Genomic DNA, 15,117 nt, shown 5'->3' on the forward strand with positions numbered 1-15,117 from the left:
AAATCACCTGAAAATTCATACAAGACAGAAACCATACTACTGTGACCAGTGTGGGATAAGCTTCAGCCAGAGCAGTCATCTCAAAACTCACCAGAGAATCCATACAGGACAGAAGCCCTACACCTGTGAATGTGGGAAAAGCTTCAGCCAGAGCAGTAGTCTCAAACAACACCAGAGAATCCATACAGGACAGAAGCCCTACACCTGTGAGTGTGGGAAAAGCTTCAGCCAGAGCAGTACTCTCAAACAACACCAGAGAATCCATACAGGACAGAAGCCCTACACCTGTGAGTGTGGGAAAAGCTTCAGACAGAGCAGTACTCTCAACCAACACCAGAGAACTCATACAGGGCATAAGCCATACACCTGTGAGTGTGGGATAAGCTTCAGCCAGAGCAGTCATCTCAAAACTCACCAAAGAATCCATACAGGACAAAAACCCTACACCTGTGAGTGTGGGAAAGCTTCAGCGAGAGCAGTAATCTCAAACAACACCAAATAATCCATACAGGACAGAAGCCCTACACCTGTGAGTGTGGGATAAGCTTCAGATGGAGCAGTACTCTCAAACAACACCAGAGAATCCATGCAGGAAAGTAATCCGTGTGACCAGTGTGGGAAATGGTTCAGCACACAGTGAGTTAAAAAACAACATTGCTGCAGTTATGGCTGTACTGCCACCATAATCAGCTGCAGGGGTCAATGGGTCGTACCACAGACAGACAGACAGACACGGCCATTGGAGTGGTTAGACAGCGCTCAAAAACTGGCAGACTGTGTGAACATGTTGATCTGCAAAGTGTTAAACAACACATTTGTTTGTTTCTATTAGTTACTGTGAGAGTGAGGTCTAGCCAGTGGCCACTAACTCGGGACTCCTGGATCGCAGCCCTCCACACTTTCCTATATCTAACATCAGGTTCTTGAGCTCTACAGTGTTGTTAGCTAAGGTGTCGCGCCACAGTGCGTCTACGTAGGTGGTGTGCTTCTTTCCCCTACCTGGCTTTGCCCTGGGTTGGCTCCCAAAGAGTCAGTTTACTTGACTCTAATTCTGGATGCCTGACACAGTGCCCAACCAGCCTCATCCTTCTCTACTGTGACCCGGGGTAGGTCACCCATAGAGGTCCACATTTCTGATGCGGCCAGTCCATGTGACACCTAGTGCCATTGATGATCTCCGCTGCTCTCAGCTGGTTCCTCAAACACCTGTTTTTTGTATTTCTCCCCTGGTGTAATTGATGTTGTTTTGTACTTGTGTTCTCACCTGGTGTAATTGATGTTGGTAATTGGCAATGGCACTGTTGGCACAGTAAAGATGATAATAATCTAATATGATGTGTGTAGTTATTTATAGATCTAGCCTCATAATTTTGATCTCAAAGTGCAAATTTACTTTATTTTATTTATAATACCATAATCATCATCATACATCATGATGTACATCATGTACAGCATACGACAAATTTTATTAACAATTAATACAACAATTACTTGAAGAGGCTTTGGATGTATAGTGGTTAACTTGAGTTGTCAGCTGTTGGGTGGGGGTGAGGAACTGTGATGTGCATTTGTTTATATTTAATTGTATGTAATGTGTGTTTTTTTCTTCAGTTTTTTGTTTGTTTTGTATTCATGGACATGTCCTGTTGTTTCTTTGAAGATTTTGTTTTAGTGTTTGTGCTGCCATTTGGGTGAATGAAAAATATATGTGAATAATAGAAAAATCTATAAACATATGTTTAAAAAAAGAAACAATTACTTCAACTTTTACCACCGATACCATCATATATCATTGCTATCATTCTCACTACTGTCCTACCCTCATAATTTAATGTACTACTTATCCTGTGATATACTGTATTTAGACAAGAGAATACGCTTGAGCAGTAATTTGAATTGATATGAGATTGAGATATTTCTGCTGTGTTTGACCGTCTGACAAGCCATTCCATATTTTCACCCCCCAGACAGAAATACACATAATCTTCTGGGTGGTGCTGAGTCTGACACTGGGTTGTTGGATGTTTAGGCCCCATCTTAACGAAGGGTGCACGATTATGAAATTATGACCGATTATACAGAGGACCACAATGGAAACAAGCCTATAGAGGCTTGGCCCAAAGCCTGTTAATAAAGGATTCAATCAATCAATAAATAAATATAGCCTATACTCTTTTCCAAGTGTCTGTTTTCACTACTGAATGAGATGAGTACAATCATATTTGATTTGGCTTTTGTTCTAGACTAGAGGTACTAGACCATTTAGATTTATATTTAACTCATTGATGAATTTTAACTTTTTTCTTTCTTTGCTGCTGAAAACCAATTAAATAAATCGGGATACCGATATGGCATTTTTATGGCCGATTCCGATTATATGGTGCATCCCTAATCTTAATATCATATGCACCTTGCATTATTGGATGGCAGAATAGCCAACCCAGACACACTATAGTTCAAACAGTGGTGGAAAAACGCCTCAATAGTTTTACTTAAGTAAAAGTAGCAATACTAAGAGGGGCCTACTGGACACACTAGGGTCCAGTAGGAAGAAGAGAGGTCTACTGGACACACTAGGGTCCAGTAGGAAGAAGAGAGGCCTACTGGACACACTAGGGTCCAGTAGGAAGAAGAGAGGCCTACTGGACACACTAGGGTCCAGTAGGAAGAAGAGAGGTCTACTGGACACACTAGGGTCCAGTAGGAAGAAGAGAGGTCTACTGGACACACTAGGGTCCAGAGGGAAGAAGAGAGGCCTACTGGACACACTAGGGTCCAGAGGGAAGAAGAGAGGCCTACTGGACACACTAGGGTCCAGTAGGAAGAAGAGGGGCCTACTGGACACACGGGCGGTAGGACAAAATGCAATGTATATAATATACAGAACCTTATCACACCGTTTAGTAGCCCTCAGCTTACGGGTGATAGGACAGAAAATCAATATAGTTACTTGTGTAACATATAATGATATACAAAGCTTTAAACGCACACCGCGTGTTAGCCCTCAGCTTACACGGGCGATAGAACCAATATAATATATATACAGACTGTGTAATATAGTATATGGAAAAACCTTATCACACACCGTTTATTAGCCCTTGGCTTTATACGGCGGGACAAGACAAAATAACAAAGTATGTAGTAGTATAGTGCTTGTGCAACTGAAATGGGAATTAGTACTGCAGCCGACTGAGTGATCTCAGCTGTGTGCTTGGTGTACTGCGTGTAGTCCTGTGAACGGTCAATTTAATACTTGCGCTATTCTGTTGGATTTATTTCACCACAGCTCACCACGGAGAGCGAGTTACAGTAACAAGACAGGGGAAGTGGATAACACGCGTGGCGTCTCTTTCCTTCCCTGGGAGACAAGTCACTAGCTGCCCCGCGGGATAGTAAGGGCCGATTCATACTCCTATTTTACCGCTGTTTCGGCGCTGTAGTGCCGAAATGATTTTGGCTCGATGAATCGGCCCTAAGGATTCATACTCCTATTCTAGAGCAGAATAAAAGTCGGTTTGGCGCTGTAGAGCCTACAATGTGACGTCATTTGAGGTTCAGGGGGGCGGGTACCGTCCTAAAGTCGGCTCTTCGGTGCTACTGAAATTTTCTGACGAGCCAAAATCATTTCGGCACTACAGCGCCGAAACAGCGGTAAAATAGGAGTATGAATCGGCCCTAAGACTCCCTCCGCTGCAGTCTAGGGAAGGCGTCCTTTCCCGAAAATTAAAGGACCGGGAGGGACCGGTAAAACAGACAGACAGTACAGACAAAACGAAAGACAGCTAGTCAAACAAGGGCAATCTCTTGACGCCGCAACACGAGACGACCGGCTCGTGTCGCCGTAGCACGGTGAATGGGAGTGTTTTAGCCTTAGCTTCCAAAAACACTGAGACAGACGACGGGTCGAAAAGGCACAGAAGCCAATTGAGTCGGGGCGACAAAGAAGGCAACTCAAAGAGGGGCCAGCAAACTGGCTACTCAGAGCGAGTTATACCTTCCACGGTAAACACGAAGCTCTTACCACTCGCAGCTGCCGAGGAAATCTTTCAGAAAAACCCATGTTTCTATGTCGGTGGTGCTCAACCTTTTTCATGTCAAGGACCCCCAGAATTATCTCTACTGGGCCACGGACCCCCATCTCAAAATATGTAGTTCCAGGGACCCCCCAGAAGCCAATATTTTAGTTAAAAATGTTCGCTCGGAAATATATATTCAAAGATTTGGTGTAATTGATGTCGTTTTGTACTTGTGTTCTCCCCTGGTGTAATTGATGTTGTTTTGTACTTGTGTTCTCCCCTGGTGTAATTGATGTTGTTTTGTACTTGTGTTCTCCCCTGGTGTAATTGATGTTGTTTTGTACTTGTGTTCTCCCCTGGTGTAATTGATGTGGTTTTGTACTTGTGTTCTCCCCTGGTGTAATTTATGTTGTTTTGTACTTGTGTTCTCCCCTGGTGTAATTGATGTTGTTTTGTACTTGTGTTCTCCCCTGGTGTTGATGTTGTTTTGTACTTGTGTTCTCCCCTGGTGTAATTGATGTTGTTTTGTACTTGTGTTCTCCCCTGGTGTTGATGTGGTTTTGTACTTGTGTTCTCCCCTGGTGTAATTGATGTGGTTTTGTACTTGTGTTCTCCCCTGGTGTAATTGATGTGGTTTTGTACTTGTGTTCTCCCCTGGTGTAATTGATGTGGTTTTATACTTGTGTTCTCCCCTGGTGTAATTGATGTGGTTTTGTACTTGTGTTCTCCCCTGGTGTAATTGATGTGGTTTTGTACTTGTGTTCTCCCCTGGTGTTGATGAGGTTTTGTACTTGTGTTCTCCCCTGGTGTAATTGATGTGGTTTTGTACTTGTGTTCTCCCCTGGTGTAATTGATGTCGTTTTGTACTTGTGTTCTCCCCTGGTGTAATTGATGTGGTTTTGTACTTGTGTTCTCCCCTGGTGTAATTGATGTTGTTTTGTACTTGTGTTCTCCCCTGGTGTAATTGATGTGGTTTTGTACTTGTGTTCTCCCCTGGTGTAATTGATGTGGTTTTGTACTTGTGTTCTCCCCTGGTGTAATTTATGTTGTTTTGTACTTGTGTTCTCCCCTGGTGTTGATGTGGTTTTGTACTTGTGTTCTCCCCTGGTGTTGATGTGGTTTTGTACTTGTGTTCTCCCCTGGTGTTGATGTGGTTTTGTACTTGTGTTCTCCCCTGGTGTTGATGTGGTTTTGTACTTGTGTTCTCCCCTGGTGTAATTGATGTGGTTTTGTACTTGTGTTCTCCCCTGGTGTAATTGATGTGGTTTTGTACTTGTGTTCTCCCCTGGTGTAATTGATGTGGTTTTGTACTTGTGTTCTCCCCTGGTGTAATTGATGTGGTTTTGTACTTGTGTTCTCCCCTGGTGTAATTTATGTTGTTTTGTACTTGTGTTCTCCCCTGGTGTTGATGTGGTTTTGTACTTGTGTTCTCCCCTGGTGTTGATGTGGTTTTGTACTTGTGTTCTCCCCTGGTGTTGATGTGGTTTTGTACTTGTGTTCTCCCCTGGTGTTGATGTGGTTTTGTACTTGTGTTCTCCCCTGGTGTAATTGATGTGGTTTTGTACTTGTGTTCTCCCCTGGTGTTGATGTGGTTTTGTACTTGTGTTCTCCCCTGGTGTAATTGATGTTGTTTTGTACTTGTGTTCTCCCCTGGTGTTGATGTGGTTTTGTACTTGTGTTCTCCCCTGGTGTTGATGTTGTTTTGTACTTGTGTTCTCCCCTGGTGTAATTGATGTGGTTTTGTACTTGTGTTCTCCCCTGATGTTGATGTCGTTTTGTACTTGTGTTCTCCCCTGGTGTAATTGATGTTGTTTTGTACTTGTGTTCTCCCCTGGTGTTGATGTGGTTTTGTACTTGTGTTCACCCCTGGTGTAATTGATGTTGGCAATTGGCAATAGCGCAGTAAAGATGTGATATGATGTGTGTAGTTATTTATAGAGCTATAGCCTCTTAATTTTGATCTCAAAGATTGAAGCAGATCTCCCAGATTGAAGCATTTTCTTCTCAAATTTACTTTTATTTCTAATACCATAATCATCATCATAGGTCAAATTTAATTAACAATTACTACGACATTGAAGAGGCTTTGGATGTAGTGGTTAACTTGAGTTGTCAGCTGTTGGGTGGGGGTAAGGAACTGTGATGTGCATTTGATTATATTTATTTATTTTTTGTTTTGCATTCATATCCTGTTGTTTCTTTGAAGATTTTGTTTGTGCTGCCATTTGGGTGTATGAAAAAATATATGTGAATAATTGTGTTAATGAAAAAAAAAATACATTTCCAAGTGTCATACAAAGTTCATCCAATGAGGACAATGAGGTTTCCTGCTTAAATTGTATAGTGTTCCAGTTAAAATGTTAAAACATTTTCTTTGTTTCATCATTTCAAATTTCACTTGTTCATCCATCCTGTATCATGAGTTCTCTCTCCTGATTGGATATAATTGGTATCCCGAGCTGAAATGTAGGGCTGTATTTTGCGTGTCTTAAGTACCAGGTCTTATTACGTAACTTAAGACCTGGAGGCGTGGTCAATGCTCTTTGGCCACTTAGAATAGCCAAATGGCATTGATCACGCCTCCAGGTCTTAAGTTAAGTAATAAGACCTGGTACTTAAGACACGCAAAATACAGCCCGTAGTTTCTGTTTACTAAAGAACTGGAGAGATGGGGAGACCCATGTTGTAATTGCTGGTTCTAAAAAAAAACCCATTTTCATCCACATCACCCCTGAATTACATTGTTACTTTATAGCACCACACATTTATGTCATATTACAGTAATCTTTCCCCCTAGGATACATTATACCACGAGGAAAACGTCAAAGAATATATACATTAGGACAGATTAGAAATAACTTTATACTTAACCTTTAACCACTTGAAACCCAGAGCAAAATACCCGATTTGTCAAAAATAGCCGATGTAAAAGCTCACAACGTGTCGCACAACGATGCGTTGTGAGCTTGTGATCGGATATGTTTGGCAACGAGATTTGGTGTGGATCGAAAAAGAGCAGTGTAACTCAGGTTCGTTTTACTAAGGGCTATATATTGCGCCACCCCTTACCCTTAACTAAAAAAAACCTGGGACGTATCCTCAGTGATGTATCCTGAGGTCAACAGGGTTTCGGGTCTACCAACATCATACCCCTCACTCAGGCGACTCAGCCGGGGTGATCAAGTCCCGACTTACGTCCCAGTAGCTACCCTCAATCAGTCCCACTAGGGCAAAACCAGGGCCACACAATCCATTGGAACTACGCCAGAACTACTCCCAGTAGCTACCCTCAATCAGTCCCACTAGGGCAAAACCAGGGCCACACAATCCATTGGAACAGCACCAGACATTTAATTCAGGAGTGGTGGGCAATGGTTCCGCAGACCCCACCCGAGTGAGAAGGTGGTGCTACGGGCTCCGCCTGCTGCTTGCTGTTTGTTGGGCTTCCTCCTCACGGAGGACACAGGCTGGGGCGCTAACCCAGGTAAACTTATTTGCCATATTTTACTATTTCGAAAAACCTTTTAAAATAGTTCAAATAGCCGATATACAAGCTCACAATGTGCACAGCAGGACACATAACTATTTTAAAATGTTTTTCAAAATAGTAAAAAATAAAAAAGGCTAAATTAGTTTAGGGATAAGGGATAGATAGGGCCATAAGTCTAAGTGGTTAAACATTATCAAAGTATTCAGCCACACACCTCGACTTGCATCACAGGCCACCCTATAGGGTGCCAGCCAGGGCACCCACTTTGAGAAAGGCTGGCCCAGTGGTTATACCTGATGGCGGCTGCGGCTATGGTCCAGGAGCTGGCGGGACAGGAGCCTCTGCTGCTGCAGCTGCTGGATGGCAAACTGCAGCTGGTAGCTGCCCTGGGTGGGCCGGTACTGCTGCTGCTGGGGGCTCACCCCCGTCGCCAGGCTGTAGGCGCTCTGCGTCTCTGCATCCCAAACGCCCTCGTCCTCCATCAGCTGCCTGTGGCTTTACAGAGTCGAGTAACAGCACATTAGAGTCGGCGACCGCCTGGATGAAAGGAATTCAATTTGGTTCAGTTATACAACAATTGGGAAACTGTCACCGGGTGAAAAAAATTAAGTGTTCCAATGGATCCAATGTAGTATCAAATCTTTTTTTTTTTTTTTTTTTAATAGCCAAAATTTAATATAACGGTTAAAGTCGTTAAAATGTAAAATTACACAGATGCTTTCCCAGTTTGAATGAGTTCAAGACCTAGGTGACATAACACCTAGGTACAACATAACATGGGTTATGTGCAGTTCAGTTCATAATTCAGTGACTGAAAGACCATTTACATTTCTTCAAACACTACATATACACGTACTGTAACACATAAACCACCAAACAGCTCATCTGAACCGCAACCGTGAATATTAAAGCCGCAATCCGTAAATTCCATATCCTATACCCAGGATTTGAATTCAGACTTCAATCAAACTTCTACCGATCTTACAAAACGGAATCCCTGCTTGGCCAAGGGAAATATTGTGCATATATGGGCTTCAAATGGCACTACTTACGAGTACCCGACACCTACTCTTCCACCTCCAAACACTGCAGATGTTATAACATGACTACCATACAGATTTAAAATAACGTTGGATTAGTTTCAAATGGGTTTCCCGGGTTGCAGCTTTAATAAAAGGAATATCCAGGCTCCAGCGGCACTGCGGTGAGTCATGGGTGTATTTGGACCCCCATCTTCTCCTCGTCAGTGACTTGACCAGGCGAGGCAACCCAGGAGGAGATGCGGCATTAGCCGATTAACTGCCCCATTTCCTTCCACATGTTGAATTGCAACAACGTGTGGCAAGACGCAAAAGAGACAAGACAGCTCACGGGCCCTGTGCATTAAATGAAGACTCTGGATTTTACAGTCGTTTCCTCCCCACCTCTCACCGCTCTCTGCGCTTCACGTTCCATCCACATCACGGAGCCATGACCTGGAAAGCAAACCTCCACGCGTTTGTAACTGGATTATCTGTCATTAGGACTAAGCCTGGTTTCAGCCCCTTTTTGGCATTTTGGCCCCCTGCTAAAGAAATGAGGCGTCCAGGCAGGCAACCCCCTCCGTGTGCCCAGCTTCTATATGTGTAGTCATGGTGCACTCAGTGGACGGGCTGCACATGACATGCACCACCCCAGCAGCCAAAAACAATGCCGTATAAAGAACTGTGCACGAGGAGCACACATAATGAAGAATACACAGTCAAATTTCACTTAAGCTCCATATATTATTATTAGTCGTAGCAGGAGAATTGCGGAAACAGAGGAAACAGCTGTCTACAAGCGGATCTTGGAAGGGTTTCATCTATAATGAAATGCCCGAAATAGGTATGCAAGGTTGAAAGTGGTTCATGAATATTTATGTTTTTAAATCAATCCGTATTTTAGAGTATGTTTATACAATATACAGTAACTATAGTCAATCTTCAGTGGTTGAAACTTGGAAGTTGTCTCCCTATATGCTTCCATTGAGAAATCTAAACCCTGGTGTTGGGCAAGACACCTACTGGCTGACAAGTAATACTGCCCAAGCTCATAAGGCCAATATTACCCCCTTGCCAATTGGGGATTTCGTCGAGTTCAAATCCCGGGTAGGACATGATGAAACTTACGGATTGCAGCTTTGCGTGTACAAGTGGTCCATTTGGTTCCATTTGTACACTCTCAGAATTACACAAAAATCTGCATTCATCATCATCATTTTTCGACCGCGGTCGTGATCATGGATTCCACAATGCTACGTCAGACTTCCCGGTCCTTCATTGCCACCCCCAGTTCCTGCCTACATGTGTCCCTAGCGATGACATCAGGGAACGACAGCTTTCTACCTCTGGTCCGCCCTTAGGCAGGACTCCAGAGAAGAAGGGAAGATATAACCTCATCGTCAGCTCTGTAGCAGTGGCCGGCAAACTGCGCTCTTCTGGATTGGACCAGTGAAGAAACACGGGGAAGGTTGCCGTATATGCAGTATATGGGTGGTTCTTCCAAGACAGATTTTGCGCTCTCATTAGAAGGCGGGTGTAAGTGCCATCCAACCGATTCTCTTGTTTCTTTGAAAGTGTCCATGTCTGGAAGCCATAGAGTAGAATCGGCTCAACGGTCGTCCTAAATACTAATACTAATTAGTAATTACTTTAACATCTTAATAAGCTGGGATGACCAGATCTTATGCAAATCTGCGTTAATTGAATACAGATTTTATTGAAAGGAGGAACAAGAGAGAGCGCGAGAAGCTAGAGGGAGATATAGGACTCTTGAGGGCCCTAATGAAGTTCTTGGAAATTCCATCCATTATATATGCAATAACATTATTTTGTTCCGTCACAAGGGTTAAAGAAAATATTATCATAAAATATCACAATCACTGTCAACATTTTTAGAACCACGCTGAGATAACGTCTAAAATTAGAATTAAATGAATCTTGAATAACAATGCACGCTGCAGGAAAGCAATCCCCTGTTGCTCCAGAGCACGCATGAAAAATATTCCCATTACGACACGGCCAAACAAAGACACAGGGGATCTGAAGCTATCGTGTGAACAATGCTATCCATCCCCGCATTTCTCAGTGCATGCAATCGCATGCGTGTGTTGCAAAAACAACTGGTACTGTATGACCCTGAGCTCATTAAAAAAAAGAAGAAAAAACAGGAATTACCCAAGAATAAATGGTTGCATTTAGGGCTGTGACTAACGATTAATTTCACAATCACTTAGCGTCTGGTCGATAATTGTTTTAGATTATTGGATTAATCTATGTAATCAATTTCGACCAGCTTTTTCAGCTGAGAGAGATGAAGGAGGGACCCTCACTACATACAGTATTGTATATAATTGGTGTTGCAGATTGTGTTGTTGTAGTAACTCTGGGGAACAATAGTAAAAAAAGTTCGAAATAACAGTAAATGATCATCACCTTATCTGAATGTAACAGACGGCATGAATATGCTTAAATATGTTATAACAATGCGACAAAGACAAGCTTTTACATTTTGGCACGCATTAGAACATTTCACATGATCCACCAAGTGTTGTTTTTCAGATGATCAATCAATAAACTTTGTAAGTGCAGGGATTCAATGACGCCAGGGGAAAGAAACCAATTCTCACTCTTTTGTTTATTAGTTCAGTCAGATAACTCACGAAAAGATTAATATATAAGTTATAATATATATATATATATATATATAATAATATATATTAATATCTAAGTGTGCATATAATATTTTATCTTGCCGTTCGGCTCTGCTACACTTTCTCCCTGATCGGCACAATTATACAGCCATCATTAAACATTAGGAGCAGGGAGATAGATACAATAACAAAAGCAAACACTACACCAACATAGTAATGCAGCGTATTAACCCCTCGTGTATATCTGACTGAACTAACTCTGCAAGCTACGTTATTTCCTTGAACCACCAACAAGTACAATAACAATATACACTATATCTTTCCCCAAAAGGCTTGCAGATCAGCTATTTTAGAATCAGGAATGAAGAATCTGTTTATTTTGTCACTGCTCATACAGGTACAAGAAGGAAAATGCAATTTTGAGCTATTATGACATATATTACTGCCGTCGGGTGGAGGAAACCTCAGGTGGAAGATTCAAATTCAAAAATAGCAAAAGGAGCAGATCTACAAGTTCAAAACGCTTCAAGCTTGCAGATGTGTGACACTGTAGTATGAGTATAGGACATTAATCCCACTAGCAGAATCAGAATAGGGTCGACGTGGTGTCCGTTTTCTAGGGCCGAGCTTACCAGCACTCCCAACCAGACTATTCATAACTCTGCCTTGGGTCTAGGCTTATTATCCCGCCCTCAATGTCTTCACATATTGTACAGTTAATATAAAACGCATTATTCAGGCACATTTCAGCCACCTCTTTTGCCCATTAAGACCACTCTACACATCATAAAACAGCGACGCAAACCTATGGTAACATCATTCTTTTTTCCCCCCGTGGCGCTAGAGTGGAGATCCTAGTTTACAAGAAGAAAAAACAACTAGAAAAAGTTATAATATGAAGATATGATGTTTCTGCCCCGACAGATTGTGTTAGCATGCAGTTGCAGGCCTATAATCACAATCTTTACAGTAATAATTCCCTTTGGGCAACACTAGCACACACACATCCCGCGTCGTCGGGGATGAACCGACGTTTCTGGCTATTCAATTCCAACACAATAACTCACTAATAGGCTAAAGAGAAAAGGGATAGAGAAGAGAAGAGAAGAAAAGAAAAATAAACCTCAGTGCCACATCTGAGTTTTCCATCACCAGTTGGAGCACATGTGTGAAGCTTCAACTGTCTGGGGCTTCCCTGGCAGCCATGCCTGTCATGTCAGGCCTCTCTCTCTCTCTCTGCTGCGTGTGGGTGTCAGTCTGCCTCCCTGCTGCGCTCAGCGTCCTGTGATACGCCGATATGAACTTACAATAACACAGCAGTGTGTGAGCCCAGCACATGTGCAGCATCAATCTAAACCCGCCACTGAATGTGGGAAAATGCGCTGGTCAGAGAATGACATCATGGCTGTGGCCCTCCCATACCTCAAATCCCCCCTCCCCCACCAACCCACACCCCCTTGGCCGGTGCTGCGGACATGCAGGTCCGGAGTGTATGTGTGTGGGTATTTCCAGCCATTTGTTGACTTTTCCCCCCGCTTGTTCATCAACGGTGTGGGTAGAACGGTACGAAATGAGCGGAGACTTTGGTTTCATTCAAATGTAGAGGCTGTGGTTATAGAAGCAACGGTATGAAATCTAGCCTACAGACTCAGAGAAAGGAATGCATGGGGGGTTAACTCCGTGGTTGGCTGCAGGGAATGAGGACGGTGTGCGTTATAGCACACCTGTTGTCCATTGTTGACGTTTATGGCCGTCACCAGCAGTAGACATGCATGTATACATTACACTTACAGTATACTCAGGTAGAACCCTGCTGTGAAGGCATCTGCTCATTAACATGAACACAATCCTGGAATTTCACTAGTTCTCACCTCAGGGGACTCCAAGGTCCAAGAAATACACATCTGGCTACAATTGAGGTGAATAAAAAAGGAAGACATCAAACCAATTTTTGCTGATTTCTTTTCTTTTCTTTTCACCAATATATAATATTAAAAAATATATATATATAATCCTGAGCTTTCCTTGGTTTGCTGGACTTGTTGGCGTAGCAAATAGACAGTCACAAAATGTGCTGGAATGAAATGTCCTGGCACAATCAGACCAAGTAAAACAAAAGTCTGACAAAATATTGAACAAAACTAAAAATACCCAGTTCGAGGATGGTGGTGGACCTCAGTTGGAATAGAAATCAACAGAACAGAACTGTAATGCCTAATTTACGTTCCGGTGTATGACAGTTCCGCGCACAGACAATAGCTGATTTACAAGCTCACAACGTGTAGCGATTGCATCGCGCTGTGAGCTTGTAAACGGGCTATATTTCTGTCGTGCGACACAGTTGTATGACTAAGTATAAATCGGGAGTTAAAGATGACAGCTTTGTGGTTCGTTGTACGTGAAGAAGTAAATGGTGCTAAAAGAGGCCAGTCTGCAGATGCAAAGTGAGTGTTCCACTGACTGAGAGGGGTGAAATGGACCGGCCACGACGCCATCCAAACCTTTAATATAGCATAATCACGGACCTCCATCACAATTTCAAACCACAACCGTTATTAACAGTCCCGAGCATTGCCCGAACCTTACTGGAAATTAATTTTTACCTGAGCCAAGAGACGAGTTTCTTGTCCAGGATCGAGGTAGTGTTACCAAGAATTATTGCAAAGTAAAAACCGCAGACGAGAAGAGAACCAACCGTTTGCTCGCTCCCTTGTTAAGTTTGTCATCTTGCATGTAGCTTTAATATCTGATTGTCAACATCGTGCTTCCAAACGTCCAAACATCATGTCACACACGACACACGGCGAGTGACAAGTATAAATGTTTCAGGAAGTATGTGGTGTGGTGGTGGGAGACGGGCCAAACATTGAACGGCTTTGAGTGCAGCCCCCCCCCCTAAACCCCCTCCCACCACCCCCAATAGCCCCCCCATACCCCCTCCCACCACCCCCAATAGCCCCCCCCCCCCACCCCTGGCCGTCAGCAGGCTGCAGCGAGGAAGCGGCTCTCCACAGTGCTGAGCCAGCATACCTGGCAGGTCCTGGCAGCGGGACTTCAAAGGACCCGGCTCCTCTTTGAAACCCATCACGCTTCACCCCCGTGGTTGCTTAAAGAGCCAGTGTGCTTAACAGTTTCAGCATGTTTGGCAGCGACCATCGGCCCCAGTGTGTGTGTGTGTGTGTGTGTGTGTGTGTGTGTGTGTGTGTGTGTGTGTGTGTGTGTGGGTTGGAGGATGGGGGCAGGGCTCAGGAAATCCTATGTTATAAGAAACAGCACTGAGGCCAAAATCAAGGTAATTTATCCCAATATCTCATCAAAGATGTCACACCGCTATTTTAACCATATTATGAACTCTAGCGTCCCTATTCTGGGAGAACATTCAGCGCAAAATAGGGAAACATTGAGTAAAACGTGCACAAGCCAAGTATAGAGCCCTGGGGTCCCCCAGTCAATGAAAGCTATAGGATTTAAGTGGTTAAAATTCTAGCACCAAACCTTAGGTTGGGGGGTAAAGAGGTGGAGTAGGCTTTTTGTTTTTTGCATTGGTGCTCAGTAGCAAATGGAAAGTTACAGGGAGCCACGTATTATCTGGGGAACTTTGGAATAAAGAGCTTTCAAACCAAAAGCTCTCTTGTGATGGAATGAAGGACTCAATATTATTCCTACTTCTTCAAGAACCTGGGTCACAGTTGAAACATGACGCTGCAAACTGCTTTCCTCATGAACAGACATGAACAAACAACCAAGGGGCAGGAATATTATAATGGGGTCATATGCAGCAGAATTAAAGATTAACAAATTCCAAACAGGAGAGTATAGTCTGTCTAACACAGGGCACGAACATTTAAATATGACATCAAAGTGACGTAGTATGTTACCTTAGTCTCTTATTAGAAGAGTTGGGCTAAGCTTATGCTTTACTTAAAAAGAAAATATAT

At 43.2% G+C, this 15,117-nt stretch overlaps 1 protein-coding gene across 1 annotated transcript in view; it reads right to left on the reverse strand.

Annotated features, from left to right (window-relative positions):
• ttll5 (tubulin tyrosine ligase-like family, member 5) overlaps positions 1 to 15,117 on the reverse strand; it is a gene marked incomplete at both ends in the record, with an annotated part of 101,622 nt that overhangs the window by 27,939 nt on the left and 58,566 nt on the right. Inside the window, one exon of the mRNA XM_083791588.1 lies at positions 7,800 to 7,991. Within this exon, the coding sequence (XP_083647714.1) occupies positions 7,800 to 7,991 (192 nt within the window). The remainder of the gene's footprint in view (positions 1 to 7,799; positions 7,992 to 15,117) is intronic.

This window comes from Protomyctophum parallelum, assembly GCF_964188405.1.
Source record: "Protomyctophum parallelum genome assembly, chromosome: 20".
Taxonomy (NCBI): domain Eukaryota; kingdom Metazoa; phylum Chordata; class Actinopteri; order Myctophiformes; family Myctophidae; genus Protomyctophum; species Protomyctophum parallelum.